At 37.0% G+C, this 13,783-nt stretch overlaps 1 protein-coding gene across 41 annotated transcripts in view; it reads right to left on the bottom strand.

Moving 5' to 3' along the window:
- The window catches only part of IKZF2 (IKAROS family zinc finger 2), a 165,344-nt gene that overhangs the window by 129,729 nt on the left and 21,832 nt on the right, over positions 1–13,783 (bottom strand). The window contains exon 1 of one of the 41 annotated variants that reach the window (XM_013984460.2): positions 243–13,625. The exons of the other annotated variants lie outside the window; for them this stretch is intronic. Within the exon in view, the coding sequence (XP_013839914.1) occupies positions 243–273 (31 nt within the window). The 5' untranslated portion in view covers positions 274–13,625. Of the gene's footprint in view, positions 1–242; positions 13,626–13,783 lie in introns of those variants that run through there. 41 annotated transcript variants of the gene reach the window in all.

Below are 13,783 nucleotides of genomic sequence, written 5' to 3' on the forward strand. Positions count from 1 at the left end.
CAGAATTAAAGGTATATAGGAAAGAGAGGAAACAAACATGAGAACTTTAGACATTGCATATTCTGTGCTGTACTACGAAAGAAATTAATTTCACAAAAGCTCCTGACCTCATTCAACAAGCCCATGTGTAAATGAGGCATCATCATTCAACATTGCCTCCCAACACAGAAAGCCACAGGAGCCACTGCCATTCATTCCACAGTTATTTAATAACAGCATTTCGCGTTCACAAGATCACTTACTAGGTGTCCCAGACTCTGCTAACAGCTTCATGCTTCACCTCAGTTAATCCTCCCAACAGCCTTATGAGAAAAGTATCCTTCACAACCTTTGGGGCAGATGGAGGTGAAGCACAGAGGGGTTAAGCAACTCATCCAAGGTTACACAGCTCATAAGTGAAGCCAAGATTTCAACCTAGGCAGAAGTGAGGCCCCAGTATCTAATCACTAGTTGAGTGTCTGTGATGCGCAAATTGTTAGGCACATCAAAGAACTGACAATTGGCCAAGAGTCAACACCTTCACCCTGCTAAGGCCAGAGTCCTGAATAGGGACTCTCAGTCAACCCTCTACCAACTCCAAGCCCCTGCCTCTAGCACCACAGACACTGCAACTGCAATTATCACCACTACCACCAGAACTCCTGACTATATGGGGGAAAATACACTCCTCAAGTTCTGATTTGTGACTGAAATGTATTTCCTCATAAATGGTAAGTTTGTATAATTCTGTTGATCAGATGTCACATTTACCAAGTTTTGTCACTGGTTATTCTAGAAATTTAACACCATTTTACCATGGTTTTAAATGCAAAGTACATTCTTTCATTCTAATATTTTATTTCTAGACCACCAAACCAAAAAATTGAGGTTTTTTTCCTCCTTTTAGAACCAGTTCTACAGCACGTATTAATTCATGTAACCACCACCATAATCAGGATACATTTTTATTAAAAATATATTTTTAATTGAAAAAAAAAAGTGGCTTATAAACAGACTTAAAGGCAATCCCTGTTATATTAAGGACTTCCGGCTCTGTGTATTCCAACTAACTAGGTTTTCCCTCCTTCCTAGGAAAAATGCATTGGATACCAAAATAGAAAAGTTTGGTATATTTTTACAAAATATATTTTTATACCCGTGGCATTTTCATCTTCATGGATATTTAAGTGCTGTGGTTTTAGGGAGGCTTTACAAAAACAGTTGCATTCTTTTCCATGGCAGTGTTTTGTCAAGTGTGGAAATTATTAAATTAAGCACACCTTTTCCACACCTCTTTATCCATAAAGAAGGGCTGGGTGGAGGTCTCTGCTGTAAGATTATAAAGTACACATGTATGCAGTATTCAGAGACACTTGTAAATGTGTCCTGTATTTAAACCTATAACCAGAAATTCCTTATATTGAAATAAAACAAAACAAAAGTAAATAACACTGATTTCAACAAACTGAGAAAGGTAGTTTCAAATATTATTAGCTCAAGCCCTCATAGGGTTTTATAGATATCACCTGAGTCTTCTGCATCCCTCAAAATTATTTGACATAGGGTCAAAGAAATACCAACGGATCACTTCCAGATCCAACATTCTCTAACACTTTTTTAATCCCAAAGTTAGTCTGTCATACTGATATTCATGAAAAAATGTCTCGACACAGGTCTAGTACCTTGGGCTAGAAGAAGTTTCTTTAATGTCATAAATTTCATAGAAAACAAAAGAAAAATATTCATGGGCCCCAGACTTTTTCCCCATGCCCTCCAATATGATCTGGTGCTTAAAATTGACATTATTAAAAATTTATTACAACTACGTGAGACCAAATTTCTAGAAAAGCCTCTACATAAAGTATACATGTTGCTTAGACAAGACAACAGTAATCTATTAAACTAAGACTCGTCTTGAATGAGTTTACCAAATTGTTCTATCACAGGACAGAAAGCTGAGAAAAGGATTCCCTACTGCCAGGGAAAGGTTTTGATTTGGATAAAGAGGGATTGTGGAGACACATAAAAGCAGAATGCAACCCGGAAAGGGGAGGCTGGACCGAGCAGGATAGTGAAGCAACAAGAAAGTACCGCAAGGGAAGTGGGTTTCTACAGGGAGTACTGAGAAAGAAGAAAGAATAGCAAAAGGTCCAAAGACAATTCATTTGCTGTGCTACAACTAGCCTTATCTACATAAGCTTTGCTGGGGCACTGGTGGCATGCCCCTTCCTGCGTTCTAAGTACTCGGCCCACCACAACCTCATTTTTTTTTTTTTTTTTTAATGAAATAGGTCAACTTGACAAAGGACAAATGCCTGAGCTGAAACAAATTTCCCTAGGTTTAGACAGAGGAAGTTTCATTAGAAGTCCAAAACCATGAGCCAGCACAAACAGGATAGATGCAAGTGTGGGAGAGAAGAAATATGAGAAGGACAAAGAAGAAAGGGTGTACCACTGTTATTATTCTGTTACAGATGACACATAGAAGGAAGTCCATAGGAATGTTGCTTATTAATACAATACTCTAGCCTACTGTGAGGCTTAACTACAGACATATCCATGCTGGCTAGCTCCAAATTGCAAAAATAAGCAGGAAGCAAGGCCTGAATAGACTTGCAAGTGCAAGACTATCCATACAGATCTGAGTTCCGAGGTCACCATCCTTTATGGATTCCTACTGCATCCTATTCACATTAAGGCAGGTGACAGCAGGTCAAAATTGGCTTTTATTACATCATTGCCCACCCCCAGCTAAAGGAGACCGCATCTGTCTTCCCCTAAGGGCAATCCCCACTACCATCCACTTCATGAAAGCTCATTCACTCTCCCCGAGTAATTTATTCATAAAACAATGCAGAGGGGTGAACCTGCTCTATACCCGGTACAACTGCAAGATTACAGGTATAGAGATGAACAGGACATAACTTCTGCGCTGGATAATCTCAAAGACTAATAATGGGAGACAGACACAAAACAACAGAATGTAGTAAATACTATAAAAGAAATAGGTACATACTCAATGCCACAGGATTACAGGGGAATAACTAAAGCTTTAAAGAAGCAGTAACGTTTGCTCTCTAAGGAGTGTGAGTTTCTTGAGAATCAAGAAAAAAGGGACAGAAGTTCAAGGAAAAGAAAAAGGCTTATGTAAATATAAGGCTATTTGAAAGAACTTATGTTCAAGGCAGATGTGGCAAGTGTCTGTGGCTGAATCATGGTGTATATGAAAGGGAATTTCAGGAAGTGAAGATAAAAGATGACGTTTAAAAAAAGGGTGTAGTATAAAATACTAAAGAGCTTATTAGTTCTTTAAAGGTAATATAGCATTTTATAACTCCCTATAAGTAAGGGGAGTCATGAACGTTTTTGGGAAGGGGAATGATCAACAGATTTGTACTATAGAAAGAAACAGGTGATAAGGCTACAGAAAGAAAATGATTAATTCCATGAACGTAACTACAAGGCAAACCACCTCCAATTCTTCCTGAAAAGTTAGTGTATCCTCTGCCTTAACTGTATGGATACAATTGGAAAACTGTTTTGTTTGCTGAAAATCTCAAATTGACATCTAAAATATTCAGCTGATACGTAATTTTTTAATGATTTCTGCTAAATTCCATTCTTTTCAAAGGAAGAATGCATTTCTTCTCTGTCCAATGCACAATATTTTTCATAAAGTATTCAGTGAGTACTAACTGATTAAGATGCACACTAATTATCCTAAAGAATCTATTCTATAAATCAGTTTTATGCTTTCTGATTCTATTTCTACATTTTCTATTATTTCTAGCAATTCTCTTATGTTCTCATTCAATTTCTACAGACTACTGGAGAAATATAAGGTCAACTAGGTAAGTACTCGCCCAAGTGCATTTAAAGCATGCTTCTCTTTTTCCCTTTCACCTGCAGGTCATGGGGATATGGCTTCCTATCTTAGGCAAATCAGTACTTGGGTGCCACACTGATACTATTAGCTATACTTCTTACATTCAGTAGTAATTCAAGGTGGAAGCTGGAGTCTCCGTGAAACTCTTTAGCAGATCGCATAGGATATTTCTGAAATTCCACCAATACTTTTTTTCTAACATTCAGAGACTGGTCAGCAGACTGACCAGCTTCTTTGTGGTAAAGAAAGAAAAATATAATTGCAGCAAAGGCCTTTTATAACCACAGCATTGCTTTAAAATGATCATTATTACATTTTTGTGCAGACAACTAAGTAGAATAGTATCTGTTAGCATTCCTAAGAGTTCCTTCTCAGTTTGGTTAGAACTGAGCACTTAATCAGCTGCTGAAATCTAAACTGATTATTTCTGAACTGTCAACAGATGCACAAGCTCCCAAGCTGAAACAGGAACATGTGTCTGGTTTTTGTAAACAGGCTGAAAGAATACAACTGACAGAGAAGTGGAGAGAGACGATATCCAGTCTCATAAAAATAGTGTGAAAATATTGCATATGGTTTTATTAAATGTCCCAAACCAAATAACCCGGAAGGCCAAGAAAAGGGGAAAATGACCAAAGGCAGGTAGAGAACAGGGGAAAAAAAAAAAAAGCAAATGAATACAGACCTTTTGCCTACTGCAATATAAACATATAAACATTGTAATAAATATATCTTTACATTTTTAGCTTTTTCTTAAAAATGGCTACCTCTACATTCCCCCAGCCTTAACCAAAACAAAACAAACAAAAAAATCACAGTCAGGCATACTGCATATTCTGCTTGTACCATCACAGAAAAGTAAGGGACATTTTAGTGGGGTTTTCTTTTGGCCGCACCCACATCATGTAGAAGTTCCCAGGCAAGAAATCAAGTGGGCACCACAGCAGTGACCTGAGCCACTGCAGTGACAACACCCGATCCTTAACCTGCTGCGCCACAAGAGAACCCTGTTAGTGTTGGATAGCAACACACTGCAATCCTCCAGCTCCTTAGAGACATCACTGTCTTCTCAAACCAGTCCTTTCCAATTTCCTGCATAGGTATTATTTGATAGCATTATCAAATAATATAGTGTACACTATCAAATAATATAATAGTGTTCATTACTTGATAGTGTTTCCTAAACTTCCCTGATCATCAGAATCACAGAATCACAGGTTCTTTCCTTGATAATTCTGATTCAGTACACCTGGAATGAGGTGTGGGACTCTCGTCTGACAAGCATCCTGGATGATTCTTACGGATCAAACAAGTTTGGGAAACAGGGCTTTATAACACAACTATTTTTAAAATAACTTGGGTGTGAGGATTATTTTTTCCCAAGAACTTCACAATGTTCTTTGCCACGATGGGAGACCCAAGGGTAGTATGTGAACTTGCTGAAGCACCCTTACCAAATCAGCAGTGACATAATTCAATGGGCTAGCAAATTTCCTAAACATATATCTAATCATTTCTCAGCTAGGGAATCCCCTAATTTGTTAGTTCTCCAAAATAAAGCAAAGATATGTTTGACGAAATCTAGCCTGATAAGCTAGAGGAATTCCCACCCTTCATACGGCCACAGGTGATCTGGAATACTGGTATATTTCCAAAGTTAGGGTCAGCTCCTCCCCAAATGTTCACACACAGACAAAGCCAGCTAATTTCCCTGTTAAATGCTGAGTGAGTCACCATCCTAATGATTTAGATTGCTAAGGTGCACATATTAAAATATATGCTTCCCGGCACAATTCCATATCCAATTACAATAGTAAATCCAATAAACGTGCAGTAAAACTGCCGCTCAGGCAGGGGAGAAATATGAAGTCATAAGCCAATTCAAATATTGCTAATGCCCTTGGAGGAACAAATGTAGATGCCTAGAACCCTTGTCAGGAAACTCTTATCTTTTTCACCTAGGAATCTTTCATAAGAAATTTCAGCTGGAAAATCTGGGTAAGTTTTCACATCCTAAGCTAAATGAATCCCTGAAACATGATCCCTTTTCTTTTATATGAGCTTTGCAACATCTCTCTATATGTCTCTGTCCTTTTAAGTCTTAAAGCATCAAGTTTTAAGATAAACAGTAACTGCTAAAACATCTGTGCACAAAGCCAAAATTTTGTATTCCATCTGAAATGGAAATATAATGAATGAATTTCTTCATGCCCAGTTTTCAGGCAAAATATCACCTTTATAATCTAATTTGAATTGTCAAAAGACTTAAAAGTTATTCAAGGTTAAAATAACTAAAAATAACATTATTAAGATATAACTTACTAAAAATAAAGTCAGGGTTTTCGTTTTGTTTTGTTTTTTGCTTGTGTTTTACTTAACCATGGTTAGATGGTTGGCTTATAGCTACTGGGGCAAAGAGACAGGAATATATATGCTAACTACAGCATTATTCCTCAAAATAAATTATGAGAGTCTTTCAAACACAGGGCCCATGCAAAATTCTAAAAACCTACATGAAAACCTAGGTCTACAAACACTAATACAGAACAAAGCATCTAAAATTTCCGAGATACTTAGTCTGTGTCTTAGTAAAAGCAGTGACATTCCACAGAGGCAGGTGAAGCTCAATATAAAGGAGGACTTTCTACGAATCAGAGCTGACCGACGATACAACAGTGATCTTCCTTCCTCTCACACTAGAAGTGGTCAAGCAAAATCCCAGAGACCACCTGTCACACATGATGTCAGGATATTCTTGTTTTGTTTAGGAAGTTGTTCTAAATGACCTCTGAGGTCATTTCCAAGTGTTTGATTCATCAAGATTATTCTCAGTGGTGAAATAAATGACATGGGTGTAAGTGTGTGTGTGCTCACACACACACTTGTAGCCCCAGATGAGAAATTAGGAACCTTATTATTTTTAAATGCAATTGTATAGGCAAAAAGCAGAGATTGAGTCATCTCTATCCTGCACACAGGAGAAAGGGAAAACGGTACAAGTTTTTTCTACCTCAGGATGCTCTTTGAGTCCAAGAACATGCCCAGGTCCTCCGTGACCTCAACCATATTCTTTAACAGGCTGCCATCAATCTAGTTCTTGGGACAGGCTGGGAGCTACAAAACTGTAGAATACATTTGGATGTTTAACTGCTCATAAAAAACATAGGTGTCATGAAACGAACTTTCTTTGCTCGCAAGCATATTTCCATTTCCCGTGTGAGAAAAACTGAGTAGTTTCCTGAAAAAGTGTGCAAGAAAATAAAAAGAACACAAGACTTCAGTCTTTTTCAGGAATAAGCTTAGCCTGTAAGTTTTCAGACAATGCAACTTGCTTGTCAACTGACACTCTGAGATCTCCACCAGTCCCGAAATAGCAAAGAGGGAGAAATCAGGTCCTACACAGGTAGCTCTTTAGCCCTTTTTAAAACCTTATAAAAAGGCATCCCCCTTATTCCTAAACTAGCCCTCTCAAGTAATTAATCAAATCATTTCTAAGTAACACCTGATTTTTCTCTTCTTCTCTGCTACTTAAACTTTTTAGATACACATTCTTTTCTCTGTGTAGAATTGCTACTACACAGATAGCCAGGTTTCATGGTGTAGCAATTAAAATTTTGTTAACCTCCGAATTTTACTGAAATGCTATGCTAGAAATCTTGGAAGAGTGTCTTACGTGTTTTACCAAGATAAGCAAGTGAAATAAATGTAGACACAGGAATAAAAGTGTCATTTTCTGCTGTAGAATAGTTTGTAGAAGTTTTAACATCAAATAACCAGTATCTTCCCACTAAAACTATCTCAAAACAGGACACCATGGACTTCCTGTTGTGGCTCAGTGGTTAACAAAGGCAACTAACATCCGTGAGGATGAGGGTTCGATCCCTGGACTTACTCAGTGGGTTAAAGATATGGCGTTGCCGTGAGCTGTGGTATAGGTCGCAGACGCAGCTTGGATTCTGAGTTACTGTGGCTCTGGCATAGGCCAGCAGCTACAGCTCCAATTAGATCCCTAGCCTGGGAACCTTCACATGCCGCAGGTGCAGCCCTAAAAAGACAAAACAAAACAAAAAACAAAAGAAAAACCACCATGTACACCAGATAAAATCTTTTTCTTTCTCCTAATTCTTACAAGAGTTTTTAATTATAATTTCTCCTGGATGCCAAAGCAGAAACGTTCTTCAGGGACAGAAAATAAACACAGACATCACAACCAGCAAATATATAAAACAATGTTTAAAGAACCATAATTAAGAAATACCAATTAACTTTATATACTATTCCCCCCATCAGATGAACCAAAACTAATAAAATTCATTGTTGTCAAAGACGACAAAACAGACTCACAAACTACTTGTAGTGTAAATTGGTAACCTTTTCACGGGGCAATCTGCCCATACTTGATCCATTAAAATGATCACTGCACATACTTCATGACATAGCAAATCTACAGCCAAGTTATGCTGAGGATGCCTGCAAAGCTAAAAGGACAGACAGGACACTGGCTGTAACACTGTATGTAACAGTGAACACCTAGACACAAACTTAATGTTCATCAGTGAAGGACTAAGTCACCGTGTATCCTCAGTGTATAATGGCATTATAAGCACCCAAGAACAAAAGAGTGATGTGAAAAAAAAAATTTGTAAGTGAAAAATCAATCAAGCTATAAGCAACGTGCACAGTGTAATTTTATTTGTTATCAACAGAAAAGGAAAAAAATATATATAGACATGGTGGTCTATATTCTAGCCGAACTAGCTAGCACTATACTGAACATGCTAGAATATGCTAAAAACTTATTGAAGGATAATTAAGAAATTGATAACAAGAGAAACTGACAGCTAGGATCACCTGGGCAGTGGGGCCTTTATTTTTCATTTTCTATCTTGCTCTACTGCTTTGTGACTTTATACTCTGCTCCTATGTCACTTTTACTTAGAATCTTTATTTAGACTGCTCGTCAGCCCCAGACCGACCATGGCAGAATTTTGTAACACTGGCCACATCCCTCTGTGGGATGAAGCTCACTACCCACACCCCCATCATCCCCAGCACCATCATACCATAACACCAAAGTTCCAGCTCGGAACTTACGTAATGGATGGTTTCAGAGCTGACATTTCCCTCACCGCTTTTCTTCTTTCTTCACATCCTTAAGTTATTTGTGCTGATTCTGGCTTCTCTTTCTCTAACAGATAAGCTCGTCTTTCTCTAAAATATAAGCTAGTCTGAAAACAGGGTCAATGTTTTTAGTCCTTTCTCCTCCCCACCTCCCCCATGCCTTCTAGCACAGTGCTTCACAGGTGTGAGTAATAAATACATGTTAGATTTGCTTTCTATGAGAAGACTTCAGCCTAGAGGTTAAAATTTTATTTTAAAGGGAAGAAACTACCACACTTTCCTGATCATGTGTATGCAGCAATAAATCACCTCTACACTACAGAAAGAAACACTAAGGTACTTTACATTTATAATTTGCCATTATTAAACAACTAAGTAAAAGATGGAGACATGGAGATCGAAATAGTAAAAGAAGTCCAAATAAAATTTTAAATGGTATGAAAATATGCAGACTTTCATTAGGTATGCCATATGGGCCAAAAGAACATAAGCATAGAAAAAGAAATCTGAGAGAAGGAAAAAATGTTATAATAATCTCCTCATTTCCAATAGTGTCAACTACAATTTCAAAAAAAAAAAAAAAGCATTGGTTTCAGCTCTGAGTACACATTTATAACAGTGAATAGGAACTACACATCAGAATGGAATGATTATTGATTTCTTAATGGATTACTGCTGCACAAATTTACACTCACCAAAAAACCATCAATCTTGGGGTAATAATTATAAACCTATCACAGTACATACAGCATTCTGACTGAATTGAAACTTAGTGCTATCTGCCGGGAAATGACCAATTTTCTATTTCTCCAGCTCCAACCACAATACAGAATGGTGAGCAGATACTTACATCAAATGCTATTATAGGCTATGGTTTGTAACAGCCACAACATGCTCCATCTGTAAATTGCTATTAGAGAGGTAAACAATCAGGTCCTGGCGGACATTTTTCTTATTATTCATTAGCTATGAAAACTGTAAATAAAATGGGCATCATGCAGTTACACTTGTCAAAAGCCTATCATTACTGGCAGGTTGTGGAGAAGGGGTCAAGGGCAAACAGTACATTAGCTGAAGTCACGTTGCTCTGACTTTCCATCCTAATTTCAAACCGCCCCCCAAATCTGTATCAGAAATGCCTAACCACTAAGCTACAGAGGTTAGGTCTCTCTAAATCCTAAGTGTGTTCTTGGGTAATCGCAGTTTTACTAAATACCAAGGGGAACACCATTACAATTAAAATATTATTTTCCAAAAAGAAAACCCCATTATGTCAGTTCCACCTAGCAGTCTTTAATCACCGGATAATTATGTGATCCAGTATTAATCAATTAAGTTTCTAATTCTCATATTTTCCAGCTGTGGGGCTTAGATAACACCATTTCCTTCCAGATAGTTAACACCATTCTGAACACCTTATTGATCTATATTACACACATACAGTCGTAGAAGGAAGAGAGTTAATCCAACACAAGTAAAAATAATTTGCTATAAATGGTACACTCGTTTTCATTTTCTCTTTAGATTCTAATGTATTACTGGAATTTTTGGTTAGATATATCAATTTTCTTTTCTAAAAAGTTATATGTAATTTTTCCACCCAATTAACTTAAAAAAATGTATTTCCAAAACATGCTAGAAACTAAAAAATGAGATTTGATTGTTTTTAGAAAGAATTCCCTTTCCTAAGTACTAAGAGACTATTAAATTACCATGATTATGCGACCATAATAATTAAAATTCTATTAAGTATAATATAAAGTCAAATAGAGAAGCTAAATAAAGTTACCATAATAAAATAAAATTACTTTGTAAAACACTACAATTGATTTGTGAATCAGTGAAATTTGCAGATGGCAAACTTGGTGTTTTTTCTAGTGGGAAAGAATATTCCAAAGGTTATAACAGTCAAATTAAAAAAATGAACATTCTCTAGAAGGCAAGAGATAACTTTAGACTGAGTTGATACTAATATTTCAAGTAATATCTTAGGAACCATGTGTAAAAACTACAAAATGCATATGCAAATATTTATAATCTACAAACGATAACAGTCAGTTTTTGTGCCAGAAAACGAACTAGGTGCTTTTTATAAGTTATTGCATTTGTTTCTTAAAATCTTATGACAGGTATTATTATTTACAGCTGAGGGAACTCAATGTAGAAAATTCAAGGAACATTCCCAAGGTCACACAGGTGAAAAACAATCGAATATCAGCAATTCCCTACAACTCACCTTAAAGTAAGGAGCAGAGCCAGAACTTGACCCCACGTCTGCATAACTTGAAAGTCTTAACCATTTCCACTGAGCCCCATCCCAAAACATTAAGCACAGCTGTGCCCATAGAGACTGCTATGTTCCAGAGAAAACAAGATACCAATATTTATTGTAAGTGGAGTAAATGAACAAATGAATGAAAAGAAGGAATGAACATATTTGGAAGGGAAGGAAAACAAGCCAATGCAAGAACACAAGGTTTTAAATCACTGTTCTACTCTCTCCATATGTGATGTTGGGCCTCAATATATAGATTTCTAAAATACAGGCTGTGGAATGGATACTACAGTATAAAATACTGTGTTTACTATACCTGTGCATGTGCACACACAGACATACACGCACACAGAATTCTATTTATCTAAGGGGAAGAAGAGGAATTCAGTCATTTCTTGTATCCATAGTTACCATCTACTATGCTCCTGGCCCAATTCTGAGTGTTAGGTTTACATCAGTGGCCAAGACAAATGTTCCTCAAGTGTATTTTGGGAGAAGAGACAAATAAATAAATTAGATAATTTCAAACACTATTAAGTATAACAAAATGCAGTAAGGTAATACCATGGAATGCCTCAAAGGGGACTTATAGGGAGTGCTCAGGAAAAGCCTCCTCAAGGAGGCAGCAGTTGAGTTGAAAGCAGAAAAGAAGGACGCTTCATGCAAAATCATGAAGGAAGAGTGTTCCAAACCCTCAAATGGGAACAAACATGCCATGTCCAAGGAGAAGGAAGGGAGGTATTGTGAGAGTTTAATGAACAAGAAGAATGGAAGACAAAGAGTCGGAGACAGAGGCAGAAGTCACGTTCTGTAGGATCCTGTAGACTTTGGAAAGGAATTTCAAATTTATCCTATTTTCAACAGAAAAATTTTGTATTTAAAGTGATGGATAGTTGTAATCTGATTTAGGTTTTAGAAAGTGCAGGTCTGACTAGTGGATGGGTATGGGGCATAGAGGAAAAAGAATGGAGGCAGAAAGACAAGCTATACATTTTTGTACTATTTTAGGTGTGGAGGACTAGGAAATGATGGTAGCTCAGACTAAAGTTGTAGGCATGAACATGGTGAAAATTATGTAAGTTCAAGATAGATTTTAGTAGTGGAGCCAATGGTTTCCAACGGACAGCACACAGAATTTGAGGAGAGGAATAGTACCAAATACAGACAGGAAAACCGAAGCATTGGCAGTATCTAAAGAAATACACAGGAGACATGACCTGCAGATGGAAGCCTAAAGGCTACTAATACATGTTGAGTGCCAAATGCTTTCTGTTCACTGAGTAATTGGCATTCCCTGATCATGACACTTCTAATGAAGCCCACCCTCTCTATTTCTTTCTCTCAAACAGAGGCAGTAAATCCTTCTCACTTTTCTATCAAAAGCTTCTAGTTTTCTGATATCAACTAACTGGACCATTTCCTTTATCTCAATAGCCAGTAACCTGGAAAATCAAAATGCATGGTAAAAATAGAAACTTGGAAATAAATGCCAATTACCAAGCCCAGGGTCTCTCATAGGCAGCAAAGGAGCAAAATACCAAATTCAAACTATGAGAGCATCTTAAAGCAAAAAAAAAAAAAAAAAGCCAGAGTTGTGCCCATTCAGATACTTGAAAATACATCAATATCCAAAGTGTCCATCACACTTGAACAGCCAGCATTTGGGGGAGCACTGAGGTTCCCCAACATTCTGAAGAGCTGCCCAAGTAGGTAACAAGGCACTTTAATTGATTAAAAAACGACCTTGCTAGCAGCTAAAAGTATTTTACAGTAATTTAGCTCTAACCACTAAGACAATAAAGAAAAAGATGGTAAACAGAAAATTAGAGAATGATGACCACAAAAGGTTCTTTTCAGCAAAAAAATGCAGATGACCTGTTATCATTAAATTGCTACTATAATGATATAAGCATTTTCAGTTCAATCAGAATTAAGTATATTGCTTTCCCATATATGCCAGTTAAATATTATAGGCTTAATTTACAAAACCTGTGCCAAGCAAACTACATTTCATGAGCTTCCAAATAATGTACAATTTTAACAATAAAATAAGAAAAAAGAAAAGAAAAAGAAAAACCAAAGGTAGAGAAGCAATAAAATGATTACTTCTTAAGAAAATGTTACAATGTAAACAATAAATAAATGCACTGCTTGATTTTTTTTGTAGCTATAGGAATGATTACAAACAAATATTTGTAAAACTAGATAATGACTGAATGCTCATCAAAAATCTTGGACACGAGTTCCCATTGTGGCTCAGCAGATTTAGAACCCCACACAGTGTCCTTGAAGATGCAGGTTTGATCCCTGGCCTAGCTCAGTGGGTTAGGGATCCAGCATTGTTGCAAGCTGTGGTCTAGGTTGTACATGTAGCTTGGATTAGGCGTTGCTATGGCTGTGGTGCAGGCCTGCAGCTGTAGCTCCGATTCAACCCCTAGCCCTGGAACTTCTATAAGCTGAAGATGCAGCTGCAAAAATAAAAATAAAATACAAAATTGCTTGTACACATTTAAACAATCATT

Source organism: Sus scrofa, chromosome 15 (assembly GCF_000003025.6).
Source record: "Sus scrofa isolate TJ Tabasco breed Duroc chromosome 15, Sscrofa11.1, whole genome shotgun sequence".
NCBI lineage: Eukaryota > Metazoa > Chordata > Mammalia > Artiodactyla > Suidae > Sus > Sus scrofa.